General features: G+C 39.2%; 1 protein-coding gene across 8 annotated transcripts in view; it reads left to right on the top strand.

The window, feature by feature from the left end:
• The window catches only part of phldb1a (pleckstrin homology-like domain, family B, member 1a), a 56,070-nt gene that overhangs the window by 12,394 nt on the left and 22,003 nt on the right, over positions 1-21,673 (top strand). For 6 of the 8 annotated variants that reach the window (XM_026922054.3, XM_053230558.1, XM_053230562.1 and 3 more), the window contains exons 2-6: positions 6,155-6,256; positions 7,650-7,773; positions 9,555-9,725; positions 16,838-16,963; positions 18,368-19,659. In XM_026922054.3, the coding sequence (XP_026777855.3) occupies positions 6,155-6,256; positions 7,650-7,773; positions 9,555-9,725; positions 16,838-16,963; positions 18,368-19,659 (1,815 nt within the window). The other 2 variants (XM_053230559.1, XM_053230563.1) reach the window with 2 other exon arrangements.

Below are 21,673 nucleotides of genomic sequence, written 5' to 3' on the forward strand. Positions count from 1 at the left end.
CCATCACAGGCCCCTGAATCGATCAAATCAAAATCGTATCGTGGCAGTTACTGAAGTATTGGCAAATATCAAATTGCTGGCTAAAAGAATTGATATTAGATCATATCATCATGAAACTTGCGACCCCTAATAATCACACTGTTTAAATATTCAGCACATTAATATATATTTATTGCATTTATTATTTTTTTTATAACTGAGCTTTCCATCCACAGAAGCCAAAGCAGTCACACTTTTAATATGTGAAACATTTTGTATCATATAAATGTTTCATCATTTTATTGACTTTACATTCCTAATTTCTATGCTTGCTTTTAAGTTATTGATCCTTATCGTATTACTAGCTTCTCGATTAGCTGTAAAATTGTAATAACTAATACCATAACTATAACCACAGTTAATCTTATTTATTACTTGCCAGTGATCTCCATCGTCATTACAGCATTAAAAAGTAACAAAATTGCCAACACTGTGGATATACACCACAGACCTCGGGAGTCTCCGGACCCAAATTTAAGGGTCCGCTGACCTACAAAAGCCAATATATAAAAAGTTCATGTAGTTCAGACACTTTAAAGTGCGGATCATTTCATGTAGTTCAGACACTTTAAAGTGCGGATCAGAGATGGTCATTTCTATATATCTGTACATCTGTTAGCTTTACTGGAATTTCCGCTTAATTTGAGATTCACTCTTGGATTGTAGATATTTCTCAGAGCTTTTTCTGAGAAAGGGAAGGATGCTGGACCATGTGCTTCCCATGAGAGTTGCTCGGTTCAGGGGTCATCACACAGGAAACACCCCTGCTCTGGAGGCAGCACCGGAAGAACCATCTTCAGATCCAGCTGTTGGTTGCTTGGATTCTGCTAGACTCTGTTTTTCTCTATGTTGTATGTGTTTGGGCTTTTTTGACATCTGCCTCACACACTATCTCTAGCTTTTCTGGCAATGGTCAGGGAAAAAAGCATAATATTGATAGATATTTCCTCTGCTATCCTTCCAGTTTTTTCCTCTTTCCATCTGTGACTTGTATCTTCAACCATGTAACTTTGGTAGACATTGTCAACAGCAACTTCTGTCAGCCATACTCTGACTCCAAAATTCCATGGTGACCATGTTGTGTTTGGGATTGTTGAGGGAGACTTTTAAATTTATTTATTTAATGAGTCACTGATTTACAAACGCCCTCCAGTGTTAAAGTGAGTCATTTTATGAGGGTAGGTAAAAACTTTCTGCAGCTGTTTAGCTCCAGAAAAAAAAAAAGGTCGGAAAAGACCCTTTTGGCAGAACAAGGCATGAAGGGACAGGAAATCAGCGAGAGGAACTTGTTTGGAATATCAAGGGCTTTTCTAACCATAAAAACAGCATGAATAGAGTCCTATTTATGCAAATCCCAGAGCAGTGGTGATGGTTCATCCTGCTTCTGCTACCTGCCAATAATGCTACAATCACTTATTTATTTTGGGAACAATGAGAGCATAATTGGGGAAAGTCGCTTCCTTCTTCTGTTTGCAATATTTGAACGTAATTATAAATAGGAATTGTGATAAAACTCTTAAAAAATTTACAATGCAAATACATTTGCTATGTGATGTCAGAAGGTGTTTGATACATTTCTAACAGCCATTCAGTTTGTATCTTGCATTTAAATGATGTTTGTTGGATAACAACATGGGTATAGTTCCCAAACTTCTTTACATATTTTCCATCCAGGCAAGGAGACTTAGCGTAGTAAACAAGACAACGTTACTCTAGAGACTCTCTGAATTTTACATCTGCTCAGCTCCATCATTTAAATGAGCTAATCTGCTCATTTTAGCATTCCTCCCAAAGACTTGATGCAATAGAAATATTATAGAGTTATGGGAAAGGTATTTCAGAGAAACATGCCTCTTCTCTTCTCTTCTCTTCTCTTTCTCTCTCTCTCTCTCTCTCTCTCTCTCTCTCCAGCTGTGGTGGTAGTTGTAGTTGTAATTCTGTGCTCCAGAGTGTTTAGGCAGAGACATGGACTGTACCTAGTCAGGAAGAAAGAGGACAAGAAGTAAACAGGACATAATTTTACACTAAATATATACAAGCTTATGGATCCATATTTGAATAGCTCTTGAGTAAGAAGAGATGGTGAGTAGATTTCTGGTTATATGCAGTTCTAGGTGGAAGTTCAGTAGATTATAGTTTCATGCTTCTTTATTTTTTATTGGCAGTATTAAAAAGTTGCATGTTTAATTAGTTACCATTCAGCTGTTTGATTTGGACAGTCAATCAAATTTTTTTAATTAGGATGTTATAAATTTCATTTTATATGAATGAATGATATGAATTTCACCTGTTTATAACAACTCTTTATTTCTGAAGATCAGTTGTGTTTCAGGGGCACATACCTGTCATACTTTTCTTTCAGTTCTTATTAATCCACTGGTGTTTTCCAGTCTTGCTGATTGGGAATTTTTATGCCACGTTCTGAGTGTAGATCTGCATTTGCTATATTTCCCCACTGTGGTTTCCTTTCTAGCACTAGTTGTCTGCATGTGCTCTGTGTGCGTGTGTGTGTGTGTGTGTGTGGATGATTATAACCCATGTAAGAGGAGCCCTGTGCTGTGTGGTTAGGCTGAGGCTATTTTCTGCTTCTATGGCCAGGACACGGTGGCATGACTGCCGACTTAATGACACGTTTCAGAGACATGGTGCTCCGGTTTGCCCACACGAGCCATTTGGAGAAGAGCTTTGAGACTGCGCGCTTGTTTGTTTGTATGCGAGACGAACAGTGAAATAAGCAATCACGCCAAATCACATGGTAGTTTCCCACTTAGTTATCACTGAGAAGTGGCTCTATTTAAAGAAATATATGTGTTGTGTGTGTCTTTGCAGTAATTCTCTGTTATTCCTGTGTATCCTGTGTATACATTCTGTGTGTCAGAAATTTTTCAAAGTAGTGTGTACTTGATGTGATGGAGATATTTCTCTGCTCTGGGTTTCTGAGAGATAGTAAGAAACACTGAACATCACTGTGAGATACATAAAATGAGGCTCTCCATGTACATTCTGATGGAAAATAAGATTTAATAGAACGTTTGGATAAGCATGCTCCTAAAGGAAACTTTATACATTTTGTCAGCCTGTTCTCCAGATTATTCTTAAATATTTCAACCCTGATTAATATTCACATTATGCTGCAAGCCTGTCTTTACTTGTCCACAGAAGCGAAGCTTCACATTCCGCTGACTTCTTTGACGGGGCATGCCAACAAAACTGTCGCTCTCGTGAGGGTTATTTGGTAAACTTTAAAATAGCTACCATACACATATAACCAAACAGACCTATGAGTGCTATAACCTCTAGAATATGCTAGAGAGCCTTGTATGTTTCATCAGAAATTATTTTGGCAATTTGTCTGACATGGCAGATGACCAGCCACAAACCTTTTCCTTAGCCTATCAGCAGGCACGCTAGATTATGTTGTTTGCTGGTCAGGAGATGTTGATGAATTTTCTATTCATATCATTTCATATTTTCTATTCATTCATATGAAAATATTGCCAGCTGTAAAGCGAATCACAGGTTTATATTAAAGTGCTCATTTTAATATATTATCACACGGTGACTTGAATAGCAGACACTCCATGTAAATGATAAAAAATGGATTAAAAACATGTATAGTCATAGATATGGTGATGTTTTCTCTAAGGAAATGTTTAACACTTATGGAAGAAGTCTCCAGTGTCAGCACTTTGTAATAGTCCAGTACTACATCTTCCTCTAACACTTCCTCTAACAAAACTTGTGCGTATTCAGTGTGTGTATACAGGTATGTACAAGATTCTGAAGGTTGTGGCCAGAAAAGTACACAAATAATAGTACAGTAGGTGTTCCATGGCCTATGGACAACGGGTCTGAGTACTTTATGAAGTCTTAGGCATCAGCTGTCAATAGGCATCAGCTGTCACAAAGATTGTTTTCATCAAGTTTGTCACATCAGGTTAACCCAACGTCTGGGTCATGTGCTGTAGATTTCTGTAAACATAAGGTTGTGCAATGACAGTTCCGGTCTGACTTACTTTAGAACATCATGACAACTGACTTTCTAGCTCAATGCATTTTTGGCATATCATAATGGTGATTTTGTGCCATGGGGTGTCTAATGTTATCCACAAATTGCAAGCGTGGTTGCAGGTTTTCATTCCAAAGGTTGGCCTTAATTTGACTATCAGTTTTGCTCCTGCTTTGCTTAATATAAAAAAAAAAAAAAAAGAAAAAGAAAAAAGAAAAAAAAAACACTGGCCATTTGTGAATCAGATTGGTCAAACATGATCATGACATTGGCAAAAGATTTCATAAAAAAATCTTTTGAACATAAAAATTAAATGCACTTAATGGCCAGAAAGAATATAGATAACTCTGTCATTCTGGTGTCATGATTGTTATTGTTAAAACCTTCACTATAACAGTGTTATACAGCAGGTTTTCAAACCAGTCATAAGAGACATAGAGTTGTCATGACTTTTTTATGAGTCTCAATATCAATTGAGATCAGTGAAATATGAATTTATTATGTTATAACAAGACCTTATGACGAAAAGTCTGTGGGCACCTGACCATCCAGGATGTCTTTGTATGCTGTAGTGATAAAGTTTCAACTCAACTGACACAGGTAGTGGTTGTATGTGCACTTTTTAACCCAAAACAAACAAAATAACAGCACAGAAAAATTACGGAGGCTTGGCTGCTTTCAGTGGCTCATTCTGGCTCACTTGTTCACACACGTGCACACACACAGAGCACTCAGTTCACTCTCGGTTCAGTAAGAGGGAAAGGAAAGTAACACAGCTTGTTAATATAGCCCATGCAGATAAGCAAAAAATGTGCCATGTTAATTGCCCACTACCCCATGCTCCTGTTGCAGACTCCCGCTAAACCAAACCCCCACCTGCCACATTTACATTGTACCACTGGAACTAAGGGGCTCAAACCTGCTCCAGCATGACAATACCAAAGTGATGTTCATAAAGATATGTTTTGCCAAGGTTGGGGCGGAAGAAGTTGAGAGCCCTGACCTCAACCCCACTGAACACCTTTGGGATGAACTGGAACGGCGACTGCATCCCAGGCCTCCTCGTCCAACATCAGTGTCTGATCTCACTGCTCTTGTGGCTAAAAGGGCACAAATCCTCACAGCCATGCTCCAAAATCTAGCAGAAAGCCTTCCCAGAAGAGTGGAGGTTATTATATCAGCAAAGGGGAAATAAAGGGGGACTAAAAGCACACAGGGATGTGATGGTCAGGTGTCCACAACCTTTTGGCCATATACTGTATGCCACTTGAGACGTTTTATGTTAACTGATGAAAGTTTACACCTATTTGGAATTTATAAATGTCTGTGTAGGTTTATGTCAGTTGTCATGAAAGGCTTATGAGGGTATCATGTAGCCCTTTGAACACTATAGATAGATAACACATTCTCTTCTTGATCCATATTATTCTAAGAACTGCAACTGTCTCCTTTTAAATGCTCATGATTTCATCTATATACAGCCCAAAATGAATTTCATCTAAATGTGATTTCCCCAAATGTCTATTCTATTCTAGGCATCTGCCTGATTTAGAGGTGATTACAGTCGGGTGATTTCCTAAAATGACTAATCTGTTGTGACATGTCTGCTGAACTATGTACTGCCCTGAGGGCTATACGTGACTATTTATACTCAAACGTGTATATGTCCGAACCGAAGATAATCAGCAGCATCTGTTCCAAGTGTGTGCATTTAAGAGGACTCATTCTGAGTCATACTGTGCATAATATCTGAATTGCATGCATGGACCTGCCCTAAACATTGGGCTTTTTCTAGTTTGTGTGTTAGATATGATAATATGAGTCTGAAACAAGCGGCCACCTGTGTGCCATGTATTTTAATAATGCAATAAAAACATGATGAAAGACCCAATTACTTAAGGGTATTGTAATTATGCCAGGTGGCCCTTAATGTTTAGTCTAGAGTCTACCTGCAAGCAAATGGATAACAATGAGTCATCTGAGAGAAACAGTAGATTTTATCACCAATCCATGTGTCTTGAAATAAACAGGCAAGTTTTCATATAGAAAGTGTACATTGCACCAACACCAACCTGCATTTATTCTCTTCCTCCATATTAAAAACAGGATCTCAATGAGTGTGATGAAGTGATCAGTAAGCCAGAAGACATGGACACCCTGAACAGGAACGTTCCTGATCATGGCCGCCAGACTCATCAGGTGCTACAGGTGAGACAGCAGTCACTGGCATTTGAAAAAGGGGCAGACTAAAGTCACAATACATAAAATATATGTTTTTTTTTACCTTGATCATTAAAACTTTATGCCAAGATCTTTGTACGTAAGTATTAATTCAAACAAAACCCTATAGTGATGGTTCCCGTCTTAACCCAATTTCTGAAAATACGCTTTTCCGTTCACCTTCAGCCCATTTACTGGATATTTCCAAAGCAAACATGACCCAAGCCAGATTAAGAATTAAACCAACAAACTCTGTCATACACAAAACCACATCAAGTTCAGTTTAAACTCTTAAATACATTTTTAAGGTTAGCCACAATGTGCCCGGTGAAAGAAATGTCACTTTACAATAGCGGTAATTAAACACTATTATATATAGCCCCAGTGTTAGCAGATGACAGGGGAAGATACGGAGACTAAAACAAACCACTGTGGGCTTTCAGCAGTCTGCTTCCGAGCTTGCTGGTAGCTCATTATGAACTGCCGTTTCTTTTTATAAAGGTTAAAATCAGGACCTGACTAGCAAGAGCAGGTAAAAACGGCATCCCAGGTGTCCTTTTGCTCTTTTAGCTCAGTTTGTGTTTTATTAAAGAGAGGGCTTGGATCCATCTGTTTAATTGACTCGCTGGGTGCAGTTTAATGTGAAGTGAAATATACTGTATAACTAAACACACAGAAAGCTCTTTCATACAGCATGACAAATTATTCCAGCACAAAGGGGGGCACTGAGTCTGAGGAGAAATTTCCAGCAGTGTCCTTCTCCAGACTTCCATTTTGGAGGAAGTACAGAAACCAAGGATAAATTTATAACCCAAAACTATGATCACATTCTTCTAACAAGAATCTATGACTTGCCTTATTTTTCCAAATTTGTTACCAATTTCAAACCAGCATTTTTCACCTTATACCACATAATTCATTCTATATTAGACTCGCTGCCCCCAAAAAATGCCATTTCTTTGCACAAATTGTTCCCATGTTGCCCTTGAGAACCTCTGGCTCTGACTTTGAGCCTGTTCACTCTGTCATCTTTTATCTTGAAGGTTCAATCCTCTTAGCCTCCCAGCATACATGGCCATACTTGATGGAGATAAACTAGGTTAGCCCCATTAGCCTTTTTTTAGCCCAGCTCTGCTTTACTATATGACTCTAATTGAGTCAGTATAATCGTGTTTGGAGCACAATCATCCTAAAAAGGGCAGGTCGATTTGGTGGGCCTTTGGGACTGGACAACATAATTGGCTAACAGTGGACACGGTGTATGTGCATTACTGTGCTGGGTAGAAAGTTTAACAGAAAGATACTGCAGCTAATATCGTTCGAATTTCTTAGCCTACTGTAAACAATAAAACTTTTTTTTTCATTTGTCTGTGTTGCCAAGGGTACTCCACTGGACCTGATTGAGACAGGCAAAACCCTCAAAGTCCAAGCAGAGCGTCCCCATCTGGTCAGTTTGGGAAGTGGACGTCTGAGCACAGCCATCACACTGTTACCCATACCAGAAGGTTAGGTACCTTTTTTTTTTTTAAAGTCAATATCATGCATTCTTGTGACAATATTGTCACAATGTCAGCATTATTTTCATTTGGCTTTAGGCTGTTATATCATCTGTATTGTTGAGGGAGAATGTAACTAGATTAGACAATGAGAATTGTCCATTCTGTTAGGGAAGGTAAAATTGTTACTCATCATTTTCACTGAATTCAGCAGCTCTACTCACGTACCTGCTGTCCCGTCATTGCTAATGGCTCCACATGGCAAGCAGCCAAGTCTGAGATGGGATGGAAGTTACCTGAGAGCAAGGGCTTGTGTGTGTATGCACTCGCATGCTAGGATGTGTGGACAGTGAATTGTAGAAGGTGTAGTAGAGCAGGATGACATATTCTTTGCTGTATTCTTAGCTCAGCTATGTAGTATATCATCACTCAAAGAATGACAAATAGAGGACTTTCCCTCTCCTGACAGTGGAATGGGAGCAAATGTAACACTCTGCTGAACTGACTTACTGTCTCATGTTCTGTAAGATTGAATCCTCAAAAACATTTACGATAAGGATAATACAAATGTGACCCTGTATATTAAATTGCAAAAAAAAAAAAAAAAAACACTCTTCTAAACGTTCCTGTTGAGTTTTGAAGGGGTTATCTTTAGCTATTCAGAGATGTCTACAAATTGTCAGTAGGCCTGTGTGATTTAATACACTCGCTTTAGAACTGCAGGGAAAATTATAGGCCCATGATCTGACTCTCAGCTGACCTGACTCCTCTCTGCTTCTCTTTGTGACGCACAATATTTTTATATTATTGTTATATTATTGTGAGTGGCCAGCCATGCATTTCTAGGCCTTTAGTGTGGTTTATGCTGCTAAGAAAACAATTTTGGACGTTCGTTCCTTGTGGTGTGCCAATGTGCAACCACAAATAGCACACTGACTTTCAACAACTGTGACATGAATGAATAGACATTAACAAAAACAATTCAACATGACTTAAAAAATCTACGTCAGCAGGTGAAGGAAAAACATGGCACAGCTAGCCAGCCACATCTTATTCTCCTTATTAAATAAGGACAGTTAAAACCTGTCATAAGAATCCCAATTATGCTTTGTATCTCCATTTTTTCATTATAATCTTTCCCCATGGCTGGAATGACCTACTTATGAATCTCACATGTCAATTAACTGTGTATAAAACGCATGACTGCATAAATTCAAGCCAGCTAGAAGGACGTTGGTGGGAACACATTACAATAATACCCACCATGTATACATTAAACAGTTTGACTGGTATGACAGTTTGAAATTATATTCACATTCAGAGATATACATAGAAATTCACTTGAAATTCTGAGGGCTCTGAGAAATAGACCTTAGATGTACAAAATCTGCTAAAAGCTCCTCAGCCTAAGCTGTTTTGTCTGCATACGCGAGCAGTATGGGCAGCGGATAGTAATTGAGAATATACAGTGTTACTAAATGAAAAAAAAAACCCATTCATGTTTAAAAAGTTAGTTAGTTATCCAAGATGAAACGCCTACAAACACAACCCCTAAACACCCTTTAGGTTTATTGCTATAGCATTTTCCCATATACGACAATGTGAGTGAACAAGTGTGCAAATTAAATGAGATATTCCTTCTTTATGCACATCTGTCAGTCTAGACACTGGTAGGGATGGCTGAGGGTCAGAGAGAGGAGGGGAACTTTCTCATTAAGATTACTCAAAGCAGAGAGTTGGTTGTTGGTTGAAATAGGAGTGACAATGCTACACCTTTTTTCTGAATGCAGGGAAAACGACTCTCGGCCATGGAAACACTGACATCAACATCCAGGGTCCAGGAGTGGCTGCCCTGCACTGTTACATTGAAAACCAGGCAGGAACCATCACCCTCTTTCCCTGTGGCAATCCGTGCTCCATGGATGGCCTGGCAGTCGCAAAGCCTGTACGACTGTCTCAAGGTACACATATGTTGAATGGTTTGGGGGAAAAATCAGAGAAAATATCTTCCTGATTTGTCCTATTCATTTTGCCTTCAGCTACACATGGCCAAATCTCATAATCCCTTCGCATCCTGAGCTCCTTTCTCAGAATGAAAGAGGTTGTTTTGCACTTTTTCAAACAAAAGTGGTGAATGTAGATAAATGACTATAAACATATGACTTTAATCCATCAGGAAAGTTGGCATGCAAATTGTATGGGTCTTTTATTTTACATGGATCTTTAAACCGGAGGTAAAACAATAGCGTCAGTCAGTTGGATATAATGCTAGGCAAACTATCATGCCTCAAATGTCAGCTCGGAGATGAATGGACACATTGAGATGATATAAGATGAACAATGAACCACTTCCAGCCTCAATATTCTTCTTAGTATTTTATACACCAGAGATTGAAGTGTCACAATAGTGGCGTGTGCTGTGCTTGAACCTCCCTTGAAAGTGACCTATACATACTACAAGTGACCTTCTCCGTGGCCATTTAAGCCTGCTGAATTTAGCACAATATAATTGCTCCATGTATCTAGCTTATATGTAGATGCAGCTTAAGTTTAAATATAACAGCATGTAGGGAGTGCATGTTGTAAAATTGCCTCACTAAAAGTTTGCAAAATAGGACTTGCATCAGGCAAATTGATAAGTATTTCATACATCCATTACTCTACATTAGGCTTACAAAAGCCTGTCAGGTCAATGGTGATTATATGGCAAGGAAACAAATATGAAACATTATAGATAAAGTGTGGATTAATAACTTATCTTTTGTTAAACTACATGCTTTGTTTACATTAGATTCCGATTGACCCAGGACACCAGTTTTGATTTTATGGTAATGCAATCGTCAAAGGTACATTTAAAAAACCCAAGCAAGTTCCTTAGTGCACAATGAATAATTAATGAACATGAGTACATTCGTGATCATACTTCTTGTATAATTTCTAACAACCGTATAGTCAAGATGGCCACATTTCATTTATTCATTCATTCAGTCAGTTTTCTTCAGTAACCACTTTATCATGGTCAGGGTCGCCATAGATCTGGAGCCTATCCCTGGAACTCATCCACTGGGCTCAAGGCAGGAGAATTCAACCCAGACAGGATGCTAATCCATCGCAGATCACGCACATATGTTCACACCTACAGGCAATTTAGTATAGCCAATCCACCTACCTGCATGTTTTTGGACAGTGGGATGAAACCAGAGAACCCAGAGGAAACCCACACGAACGCAGGGAGAACCTGTGAAACTCCACACGGACAGTAACCCGAGCTCAAATCAAACCCACAACACATTTTACATCAATACTATGTCTGCATGAATTACATTAGAGTAATGAAGCTCTTAAAGATGTGATATGAGGTCTGAACTTGGCTGGCTTATTTCAGCTGCCACCTATTTGGCCACACCCCAATTTACAGAGGCAAGCACTTAAAAAGCACACAGTTTCATATTAGTAAAATCCTTTTACTAGACTATTGTTTGATTTCTGGCTTTTTAAAAAATGAAATGGGTCTCTTTTGACTGGAGTTGATTGCCTGTACATGTCAGTTTAATTCATTACATGCGATTTAGTAACAAATGGTCGGTGTTAATGGTATTCAGCAGATTGGAGGCCACCTCCTCCCCTCCTTTAGCTCTCTGCATGACAATAATCTCGCTTATGGTAGAGAGAGAGAGAGAGAGAGAGAGACAGAGACAGAGAGAGAGAGCAGCCGGCACTGGGACAGCTGTTCAACACCCTGTCGTTTTTTGGTCCTCAGCCGTCTGGCCTACTAGTATTAACCCCAGCTCTTTCTTTCTCTAACAAAACTCTTCCTTCTCTATTCAGTTAATTCAGTACTAAGTGAACAGCGCGCGCGCGAAGAGAAGAGACACTTTTTACCTCAGAAGTTAACAGACGCAGGTGTTTGTTAGCCTGTTAGCATAGGGACTTTTTTTTTTTTTGTTCTGTCAGCTTGGGTTTGGTTTGTAGCTTTAACAGTCAGACAGGTGGACCGTGGACATCTGGCATCTTTTGTGTGAAAAGAAAAGTCAATAAGTGGCCGGACATTACCATAACAAAGCCGCTGAGGGAGGTGAAGAGCTTCACGGCGTCCTGAGAGGAAACGAGTTTGGATTATTTTGTTCCAGAAAGGTCGCAGCATCTCCTGCTCCATCTTTCTAATGTTTGACATCCGTATATAAATGTAAGTAAATCATTTCTGAGTTGAATTGTCTGTGAATTGTGCTCATTTTGGTGCTTTTTGTTGACTTTATTTTGCAATATAAAGAACAAAACCAGTGTGTGCTGAAATAGCAGTCTAATCAACATTTTGCTCGACGTGTTCAAGTTCATCACCTTGCTTTATAGCTAGCTCATTAATGTTACTTGTACTGTGTGTAATTCTTTGTTGGTTGATAAATTTCTCTTATTTATTTATTTTTTTTTAACTTATATGGTTTCATTTTTCAGTGTTAGACCCCTGCTGCTCGATATTTTGTGCCATTTTTCATCATTACCTTCAATCAGTTCACTATGTAACCTAATTGGATAACAGGGAGGACTGATTTACACTGGAATATTTCAACCCTTTTAGATTTTTAAATATTTTTAAATTAATAAATTTTTTGTGGTGTGTTCTACTTTTGAGTGCTTTGTCAGGGAGCAGTTTTCTGGTTATGTGAAAACAGGAGAAATAGATGACCTAATTCACTGTTTGTGTAACAAGTATTAAAATAGGTAGACTACAGACTAGCTTTTAGTATACACTTAGTTAACTAGGAAAGTAAATGCAACATACTTTAAAATACTACTAATTATTATGTAGAATGAGGCGTTGCTTAATGTGTTTTCTCTTCAGGGCCCAAGAGACTACTAAATTGACCTCATTAAATATGCCAGGATATATGAATATTTATGATTTTGGAAATGCCTCCATGTTTTCCTGCCATCACAACTATCTCGCAGGCTGGCTATCTGTTTGTACTTAGAAGAACAGAAATTTACCTGTGCAGGTTACAGGAAGTCTACGGCTCATGAACATATGATATGTATAGATGGTGTGATATTAGGTTGGTTGCATGGTTTCTATTATCTCGCTTTATAACTAGGTGGTTATTCTGCAATTTTCCTCCAGATCAATAAAGTATCTATCTATCTATCTATCTATCTATCTATCTAAAGGAGCATTAGGTGAGACTTGGTGGGTTCACTGCAAAAAATGACATCCTAGCAAGTGAAAATATCTTGAATATAGTCAAATTTATCTAGTATTTCCCATTATAAGACTACAATAAACCAAATATAAGATTATTTCTAGACATTTCTACTAATTTCAAACTTTAAATTTTCTTATTCTATTGGCAGATAGTTTTGCTTCTTTCTTGAAAAAAAAAAGCTTAAAATGAGCAAGATTATTTCATGCTTGAAATTAGTAAAATATGTTTAAAAATAGGTGTAATAATCTTGTAATAGGTTTATGGTAATCTTTTAATAGGAAATAATAGATGAATTTTACCATATTCAAGATATTTCCACTTGCTAAGATGTCATTTGTAAATGATTTTTTTACTCCTTGAGCCCACCCCAGTTCCCGCCCATGTCCACAAAGCTCCGCCCCCATGCTGTACAGTGGCCGTAGAGTAAAGTTCAGCTAGATTTACCACATTCAACCATCATGAGGATTAGTATTATCATCATTAGGCAATAAAAGAAAAGAATAATAAGGAACCGCGACACTCTCTCAATATACCAAGCGACTTTAATTAATTATGCTTTACATTTTACCCAGCACACAGTTGTTATATAGAATTTGTTGACGAAGCCAGAATTTTCCTCCAGTTAATTAGCTCTCCCCTTGAGAGGCACTGATTTATTGTGTTTGGTGATGAATGACAGTTATATTTCATTTATCCTGAGCGACTTTATAGTCTTACCATGCAAGTGATTGAAAGCCAAGTGATAGTACGAAAACACACTAAATCCAGCTCGTAATGAATTATAACAATTTTATTTCACTTATTCTGAGTGACTTATCATCATTATGTTACTGAAGAACTCGGTTTGCCGCAGCGGAGCGCCGTGTAAAGGCTGGCTGATGGTAGCGTTTGCCCACTCTGCTCATTATGATTAATGATGATTAGATTTCCATATCCTGAGTGACTTATCATGTTACACAAGTACTCTACTTGTTACAGCAGCTAGATTCGGAACTCCGTGTCTCCAGTGTGCCGGGTAGCTGATGTTAGGATTTCAGCATTTAGCTTTTGCCCACTTGGCCAGTCAGCCATACAAATTATAGCTCTATTGTTTGGGAGTGAAGGGGCACTGGGGAGTGTCTACAAAACGAATGACACAAGGCCTATCCAAACAATTCTGGTCAATTCTGGTGAAGTGCATTTTTGCAATTTTCTTTTAGCGATATAATACACTCGTGCTTACACTCGTGTTGTACATATGTTCTGAATATTTTCCAGTTTATTTGTACATTTTGGAAATAAAAAATTGACTATTCCTACATTAATATCTCATTTCCTACATGTACTGTGTATAAAATGTAACTCTGAAGTATTCACAATAATTGACCAACTGATATATAAGGTTTTAAAAGCTCATATCTATCCATTCTCAATCGTAATACACAGTGGCCTCATTTTTATGTCCAAAATATACATGTAACATAATGGATTAAAACATAGAGGATTTAAAAAGACCCATTATCTTTTTCCATACATCAGAACTCTCACAGTTTAGTGTGTGTGGCAGTTTGTGGCACTTTTGAGCATCCGGTAAGAAGAGAAGTGAGCCTTGAAACAGCGTTTGTAGCATAGATGACATATTTCCTTGTGTTTATGTAACAAGTATTAGATAACAGGAAGTTTACAACTTAGGACTTGTGATCCTACATACCACATATTTCACATGTGTTATTAGATGTTGCATTGATTCATGCTGGATTCAATCTGTTGATACCAAATTCTGACACTAGCATCTGCAGGTTGCAGAAGACATCAAGATTAATTGGACCAGACAACATTTTTCCAATGCTTTTCTGCTCACCATGGATGTAAAGAGTGCTTATTGAGTTATAGTAGACATCCTATCAGCTCAAATTTGTATGGCTATTCTTCTCTGACCACTCTCATCAACAAGATGTTTCCACCCACAGAACTGCCGTTCATTGAATATTTTTGTTTTTCACACCATTTTTTGTAAACCGTAGAGACTGTTCTGTGCGAGAACTCTCACAGGGTTGTGCATGTGAGCGTTTGTGCCACTGCTGGCCATCTGGTAAGAAGAGAAGTGAGCCGTGAAAGAGTGTTTTTAGGATAGACAACCTAATTTATTTTGTTTATGTAACAAGTATCAGACTACAGGAAGTTTGTAACTTAGGACTTATGATCTCAAATAGCACATATTGCACATATGATGTTAGTTCAGATGTTGCACTGATTTGTCCTTGCTATCAGGAATAAATATGAATCAATCTAGAGATACAATATATATTTTAATCAAAAGAAAGACAGCATCAATATCAATTCAGTGACAGAGGCAGAGACAGCACAGGACATGCTCTGAATATGAATTACATTGTTGTGAATGCATAATCTATTTCATGCCCGGGGCAGCTGAGTTATTGTTTTCAAGCATCAGGGTTAAATCAAAGTTGCCTTAGCTATTGCAGGTGTGACAGCTCATATCTGGTGCTCTAAGACCATGCTGTAATTTACATCCTTCATGTTAGACTCATGCTTCCTGTACTGTCACTGTTCATTATGAAATGGAGGCCTGAGACATAATTTATGGCCAGTGTGACAAACACAGTATTGATTCACCCGTCTCCTTAATCACTGCACAGCAGAGCAGTAAGTAGTGGTGTGTGTGTGTGTGTTTGTGTTCATGTGTATTTGTGTAAGTATAGGATACTTGAAACTGCTGTTCCCTCAGACTCTTGGTAGATATTTGTTGTATGTGTTAAAATTTTCACATTATTTACACACATTACAGTAGAATTCAATGAAATAGGCCTATTAAATAATAAGAATTGAATAAAAGAATTCAAATAGTCACCAAGTACTAAAGAGACCTCCACGTATTTCCTAACCTTGTGAGACAATATTGGTGAAAATTTGTTGTTTGAGATTGTGTGGACTCCCATACACGTACATGCACAGTCATAACAATGCCACGTCTACCGTGTTTCCACCATCCCCCTGACGGAGAATGTTTCATATGAACCTTTACCCAGCACAGTTTTGCACTTAAAGTAATGGACATGCAAAATGCAAATATGGCATAAAGTATGGATGGATGGATTTTTAAAAAAATATTTACTTAAAATGAAAAAGAAACCCTACATGAAATGAGCTTTGTGGATTTACAAACAATAAGCAATACAAAAGTAAGTAAGTAAAAGTTGCCCAATAAAAGTAACCCCAAGACGTTCATGTGTAGTTTTATAACTTTTAACAATTAATTAAGAATCTTTGTATATATTAAGGATGTATCTGAATACAGATACATTATTCAGAATGAATAGATGTGTTCTCATTGAATTCAAATACAGATATGAATAGGAGGTGCACCTATTTTTTAAAGAAAGTTTGCCAGGAAGCTTCACAGGGCATCTGGTTGAGACGTCGGTGTGAATGAGCGGTCAGATATGAAGCTCACTGAACAAAGAAACCCCACGTTCTTTAATTTGAGAGCATATATGTCGGCGCTGTGTGAGGCATTTACCGCATCCTTGACTGCCTGGTCAGGCTCACCGTGGTTTCAATTTGTTAGAAAATATCACAGGCAGGTCCAAACAAAAATAACTACACAAGCAGGATTTGTCCCACACACAAATCTAGTTGAGACACATCACATCACTAGCTGTGGCTGTGGAACAGAATTCTGCCAGAATTCACAGACCATGCTGACAGTGTTTCTGGGGGCATGTTTCCTATATGGGCCGCACGCACTTTAGGTTAAATCTATTAAATGTTAATAGGATAATATGATTTTTAATTATGTTCTTGCCAAGCAGCCTTATTTTTTTGTTTGTTTGGTTATGCTAATTCCTCTGTCATTCCCTGCCTCCGTGTCACAGGGTGCATGCTTTGTTTTGGCCAGTCTGCCTTTTTCCGCTTCAACCACCCAGAGGAGGCTCTCAGGATGAAGAGTATGATGCCAGAAGGAAATGCTGGGCTCAGCAGCACCTATAGAGGACATTCAGGTAGAGCTTCGGAGTTATATCATGACTACATTTACTGATTCACTACTGCAAAACAGGCTGATATAGAGTTTTCTTCAAAGTTAGATGTTATATCATGTACATTGATACAGTATGATGATGTAAGCACAGGCCTGGGATAAAATTTCAGCTGTGTTGGTGTGCATACAAAGAGGCTTTGATCCTGTAATCCAGAAGAGTTTTACTTACAACCTCCATTTAGATGATTACAGAAAAAATGTTGAAAGCAGCTGAGTGCTGATTTATAATTGGAGTATTGTTGGGGAAAATGGACTCCACTTACTGAACACAGCACTGGTTTAATTAGTGCTTTATTAACTCATTGGCCTTTCGTGCACAGGAAGTAAGTCTCTAAGGAGACAAGTGACACCACTGGAATGAATAACACACTGAATGCCTTGAGGAGCTTTCTGTATGGCTGTGTAGTCTTTGGAAAGGCCCTTTGGCTTTAACCCTATTGTGAGGAATTCTATGCTGGATAAATGTGACGTCATGACCATGATGAGGCCATTGAAGGTATGACGTCTGGTAGGTGCAGGGTTGAAGTTCAAAAATGTTGCTTTGTTTGGTGACTGTGTGTGGCAAAGTGTCAGTATTCTTGGATTTAAGCTTGTTTTGTGTGTGTTTTATATATATATATATATATATATATATATATATATATATATATATATATATATACAGTATATATATATATATATATATATATATATATATATATACAGTATATATATATACTGTGATTCTGAAACTGAGAGTGAAGAGCACAGTAGAAGGCCCAGTATATGGTGGAGATGGTTTAAATAAGCTTACAGGGTGAGGAGTGTAGTAGGCCATAGCTTCAGCAGTGTGTGGGGAATTGATGTTGTGGGAAGGAGCGTGTGGTGGAGAGTGGCGCGGTGTGAGTAGTATGAGTCATGCTGTAATTCAGGGACTATTCTTCTTTGTCCTCGCTGACCTTTGTACTGAGGGAGGCAGCATGGCATACCACACCCAGTTCCTTGTATGTATGTGTGTGGCCTTGGAGATATGAGGCGGGGTAATTGTATGTGGCGGTGTGTGTGTGGGTGCATGTGCATATGTGTGTTGTTAAACACAGAGACAGGGAGGAAGGGATAAAGTGATTTAGTGTGTGTTTGCTTAGCCTTTTCTTGCCTAGGCATAGTGTACATATGTGGTAAGTGAAATCTGCAGGTGCTCAAACAACAACTGACGAAACCAAAATAAATCATTATGAATTTAGAATTTAAAAAAAAGAATTTTAAATCATTGTACCTGTTACTCTGTCACTGACACTAGTAATTTTATCAACTGTTTTTCTAGAAGTGCCTAAATTAATATAAATACCTATGTGATATTAAAACTAGTACTTACTATTTCCTACAGAGCCCCATGGTCTGCTCAATGGAAACCATCAGCCTGTGTCTCATGAGAGGGTTCGTCCAGGCCATGGACCTCTGGCCCCCTCTATAGAGAAGGATCTTCAGGACATCATGGACTCTTTAACTATGAATGACTGTCAGGCCTCTGCAGCTGAGGCTGGAAAACACCCTGAGCACCCCATCCCACAGTTGCCTCTTTCACCCATGTTCAATGGAGGTGGTCGTTATCTCCTTTCCTCTCCTGCCAGCCCTGGAGCCATGTCTGTGGGATCTAGCTATGAAAACACCACTCCTCCTTTCTCTCCTATTTCATCTCCCTCAATCGCCAGCAGTCCTGGCACTCGTGTGGACTCTGCTAATTTTTCTGTACCTTCACATTCAACTTCCCACCATCATACTGTCCAGCCCCCAATTCCTCAGCCGCGGCAATCGGCAGCTCGATATGGCAGTAGCAGTGGGGGGCGAAAGGTACAGGAAAGTCCTAGGCTTCCCAGAAAAGCCTTGACAGAAGCGCCACCAAGTCCTACAGCCAGTCGCCAAGGCCAAAACCAGGACGTTCAGGTCAGAGGAGGTCCAGAAGGCCCACGTTCAGTTCTTGGTTTCTCTGGAGATGCAGGCAGGGACAACAGGATCATGAATTCCAGCTCCTCTGCCTCCTCAAGTCCTAGATCCAGTGCAGGCTCAACTTTCCAGGAGACTCCCTCTGTCGATGTTGGAATTCAGTCCATTCAGCCAAACTTGCGCTCAATCATTCCTCCGGAGTGTCCCCAGTCCACCCGCCGAGCACTAGAACCATCCAACAGCACTCCAGTCCGAGAACGTCCCCCTCCCAGCCCCTCTACTGCACGTCGTGGGCTGCAGGGAGTCCCGGTCCTACCTGGAGCCCTACCTGGGGTACCCCTCACAACTCGGAGCCAGACAGGAAAAGGTGTCCCAGAGAGCCCTCGACAGCACAGACGAGTCTTAGTGGGGGAAGACGCTGCTGGAACAAGGGGGCTACGGGCCAGAAGCCCTTCTCCTGTGTCTGCTGTCGTGAAGGACCACACTAGTAGTGGTGGGAGGCAAAAAGGGAGTGTTGGAGTTAATCAGATCCCAGGTTTGAGTACCCAGGTTGGGGTTTCTCCCCTAACCAGCCCTCGTAGTCAGAGGAAGAACCCCAGAGAACCATGGGTTCAGCCCAAGGCACGGGAACGTAAGAACAGCATCTCAGAAATCAATGACAATGAGGATGAACTGCTGGAGTACCATCGCTGGCAGCGGGACGAGAGGATAAAAGAGCAAGAAATGGAGAGACTGGTGGGTGTGTTTTGGTGTTTTGTGTATTAGCATGAGTGAGATTGTGTGTGATCTGTGTGTTAAATCCATAAAAAATTGTTTCCAAATACGCTGGCCAGCATATAGTGAAGTTAAATGTCAAGATGCTGTATGAACACAGCTTTGTGTACATCAGGAGAGGAGGTGTTGACTAATGTTTATAAAGCAAGGTAGACTTTTCCACACCGGATTCTGTGGCTGGTGGAGGGTGGTGAGGCGGGCTTTATAGCTAAAGCATAGATAAGAGTAACAGATCAGTGTAAATTCCTGAGTATCTTGTAAAGTGCCGTGGGCAGAGGGTGTGGCTATATGAATGCTATATTTACCCAACATAGCCTTGAAGCATTAAACTGCTTACACACACACACACACACACACACACACACTTCACCATAATCTAATTGCTTAAACATAGTCACCATAGAGTAACCCTATAATTTTCTGAACAATTTATACCCTGATGTCTGTTTAATTCTAAAGCCGGTCCAACCCCCAAGCACTTACCCCATATTATCCCTAGACTTTTTTTTTTTTTTTCATATTAATGTGCTTTATTAAATTCATAATTGCTATTCCTGGGACACAGACTGCTGTTCTATTTCTCTCCAAAGCCATTCGGATTCTTAAGTCCACAATGCACACACACTCACACGCACAGAGTCCTAATTATGAGCTGCCGAGCAGCTGTCACTGCAGAGACACATTCCTCTTATTCCCTTTAGAAAAGCTATTTTAGGAGACAAGTCCGTACGGACAACAGTGAAATTAATACAAGCAGCAAGTAATTTTCCATGAAAAATCATCAGTCTTGAAGAAGCCTCATCAGTTGTCTGCTATAACCAGTTTATAATAATGCAGGAGAGAAACTTGACTTATACGTTGAATTTGTCATGATCTTAATGATGTATATGTCACTGAAATACATCAGATTTATTAGCCACTTTCTGGCGAGAGCTGACGATGACAGGTTTCTGGTTAACCAGGTTAAGATTTTTATTAGTCATAGTTCTCGACTTAGCTGTAAGTAGATCTCCCTCAGGTTTTACATTTTCCTGTGTTCTATAAAGCAGCTATTGTATCTGTTTGTGCCATCAAACATTGTTTTTATAAATGCTGACCTCACTGATGACCTTACACAGGAGGTGAGTAAACTGACTGAGACAAGAGAAAAGAAAAGAGAGGTGGAAAATTACCCAAAATGTCTCAAAACACTTATTAAAACAGATTTGAACGTGTCAGAGCAACTCTGATTACGTTTCCCCTGTGCCAGGATCCCAGTAACAAATAATGTGATTCAGTTTTTTATTGTCCATACGGGAAATTGGGTTTACAGCGTGGCTCAAACAGAAACAGACATATCAGACAACAATGAGACAAACAATGAAATCAGCTTATATAACAACAAAAAGACAGTAATACACAATATATAAGGCAGCATTTGTTGTTAACGCTCACACATATATTCCTCTATTTTGTCCAATTATACTCTCTTATTTCTATTTAAAAGAAAATGTGCAATGTTTTTGGATTTATATATGATTTATGCAGTAGACTGTGTAAATCTGTATATCAGTATGGGCGTAACATTGTAACAGATACTGATGCGCCCTGGGAATGTATGCATGGATCGTAATACTGTGTGTGTGAGTAGGTGGGTGGGTGTGTTTCTCTGTGTATGTATGTTTAAAAGGAGTGAGCATCAGTAAGGATTCTGGGCCGTGGCCCACTTGGCTCATTGCCATGCGTACTCTGTGCTGTAGTGCCACAGTCTGCTACATCTGCCTCTATTATCATGAAAGTATCTCTCACACACACACACACACACACACACACACATGCACACACACACACGTTTGTCTTACTATCCTTGTGGGGACCTTCCATTGCAGCTAATTAATGTTGTGCCTACACCTAAATCCAACCCTAATCTTCACCTCAGTAACTAAGAGGAAACCTATAGGTTTTTTTTATATACATATATAAAAGCTGCAGTTTA

The sequence above is a fragment of the Pangasianodon hypophthalmus genome, chromosome 27, assembly GCF_027358585.1.
Source record: "Pangasianodon hypophthalmus isolate fPanHyp1 chromosome 27, fPanHyp1.pri, whole genome shotgun sequence".
Taxonomy (NCBI): Eukaryota; Metazoa; Chordata; class Actinopteri; order Siluriformes; family Pangasiidae; genus Pangasianodon; species Pangasianodon hypophthalmus.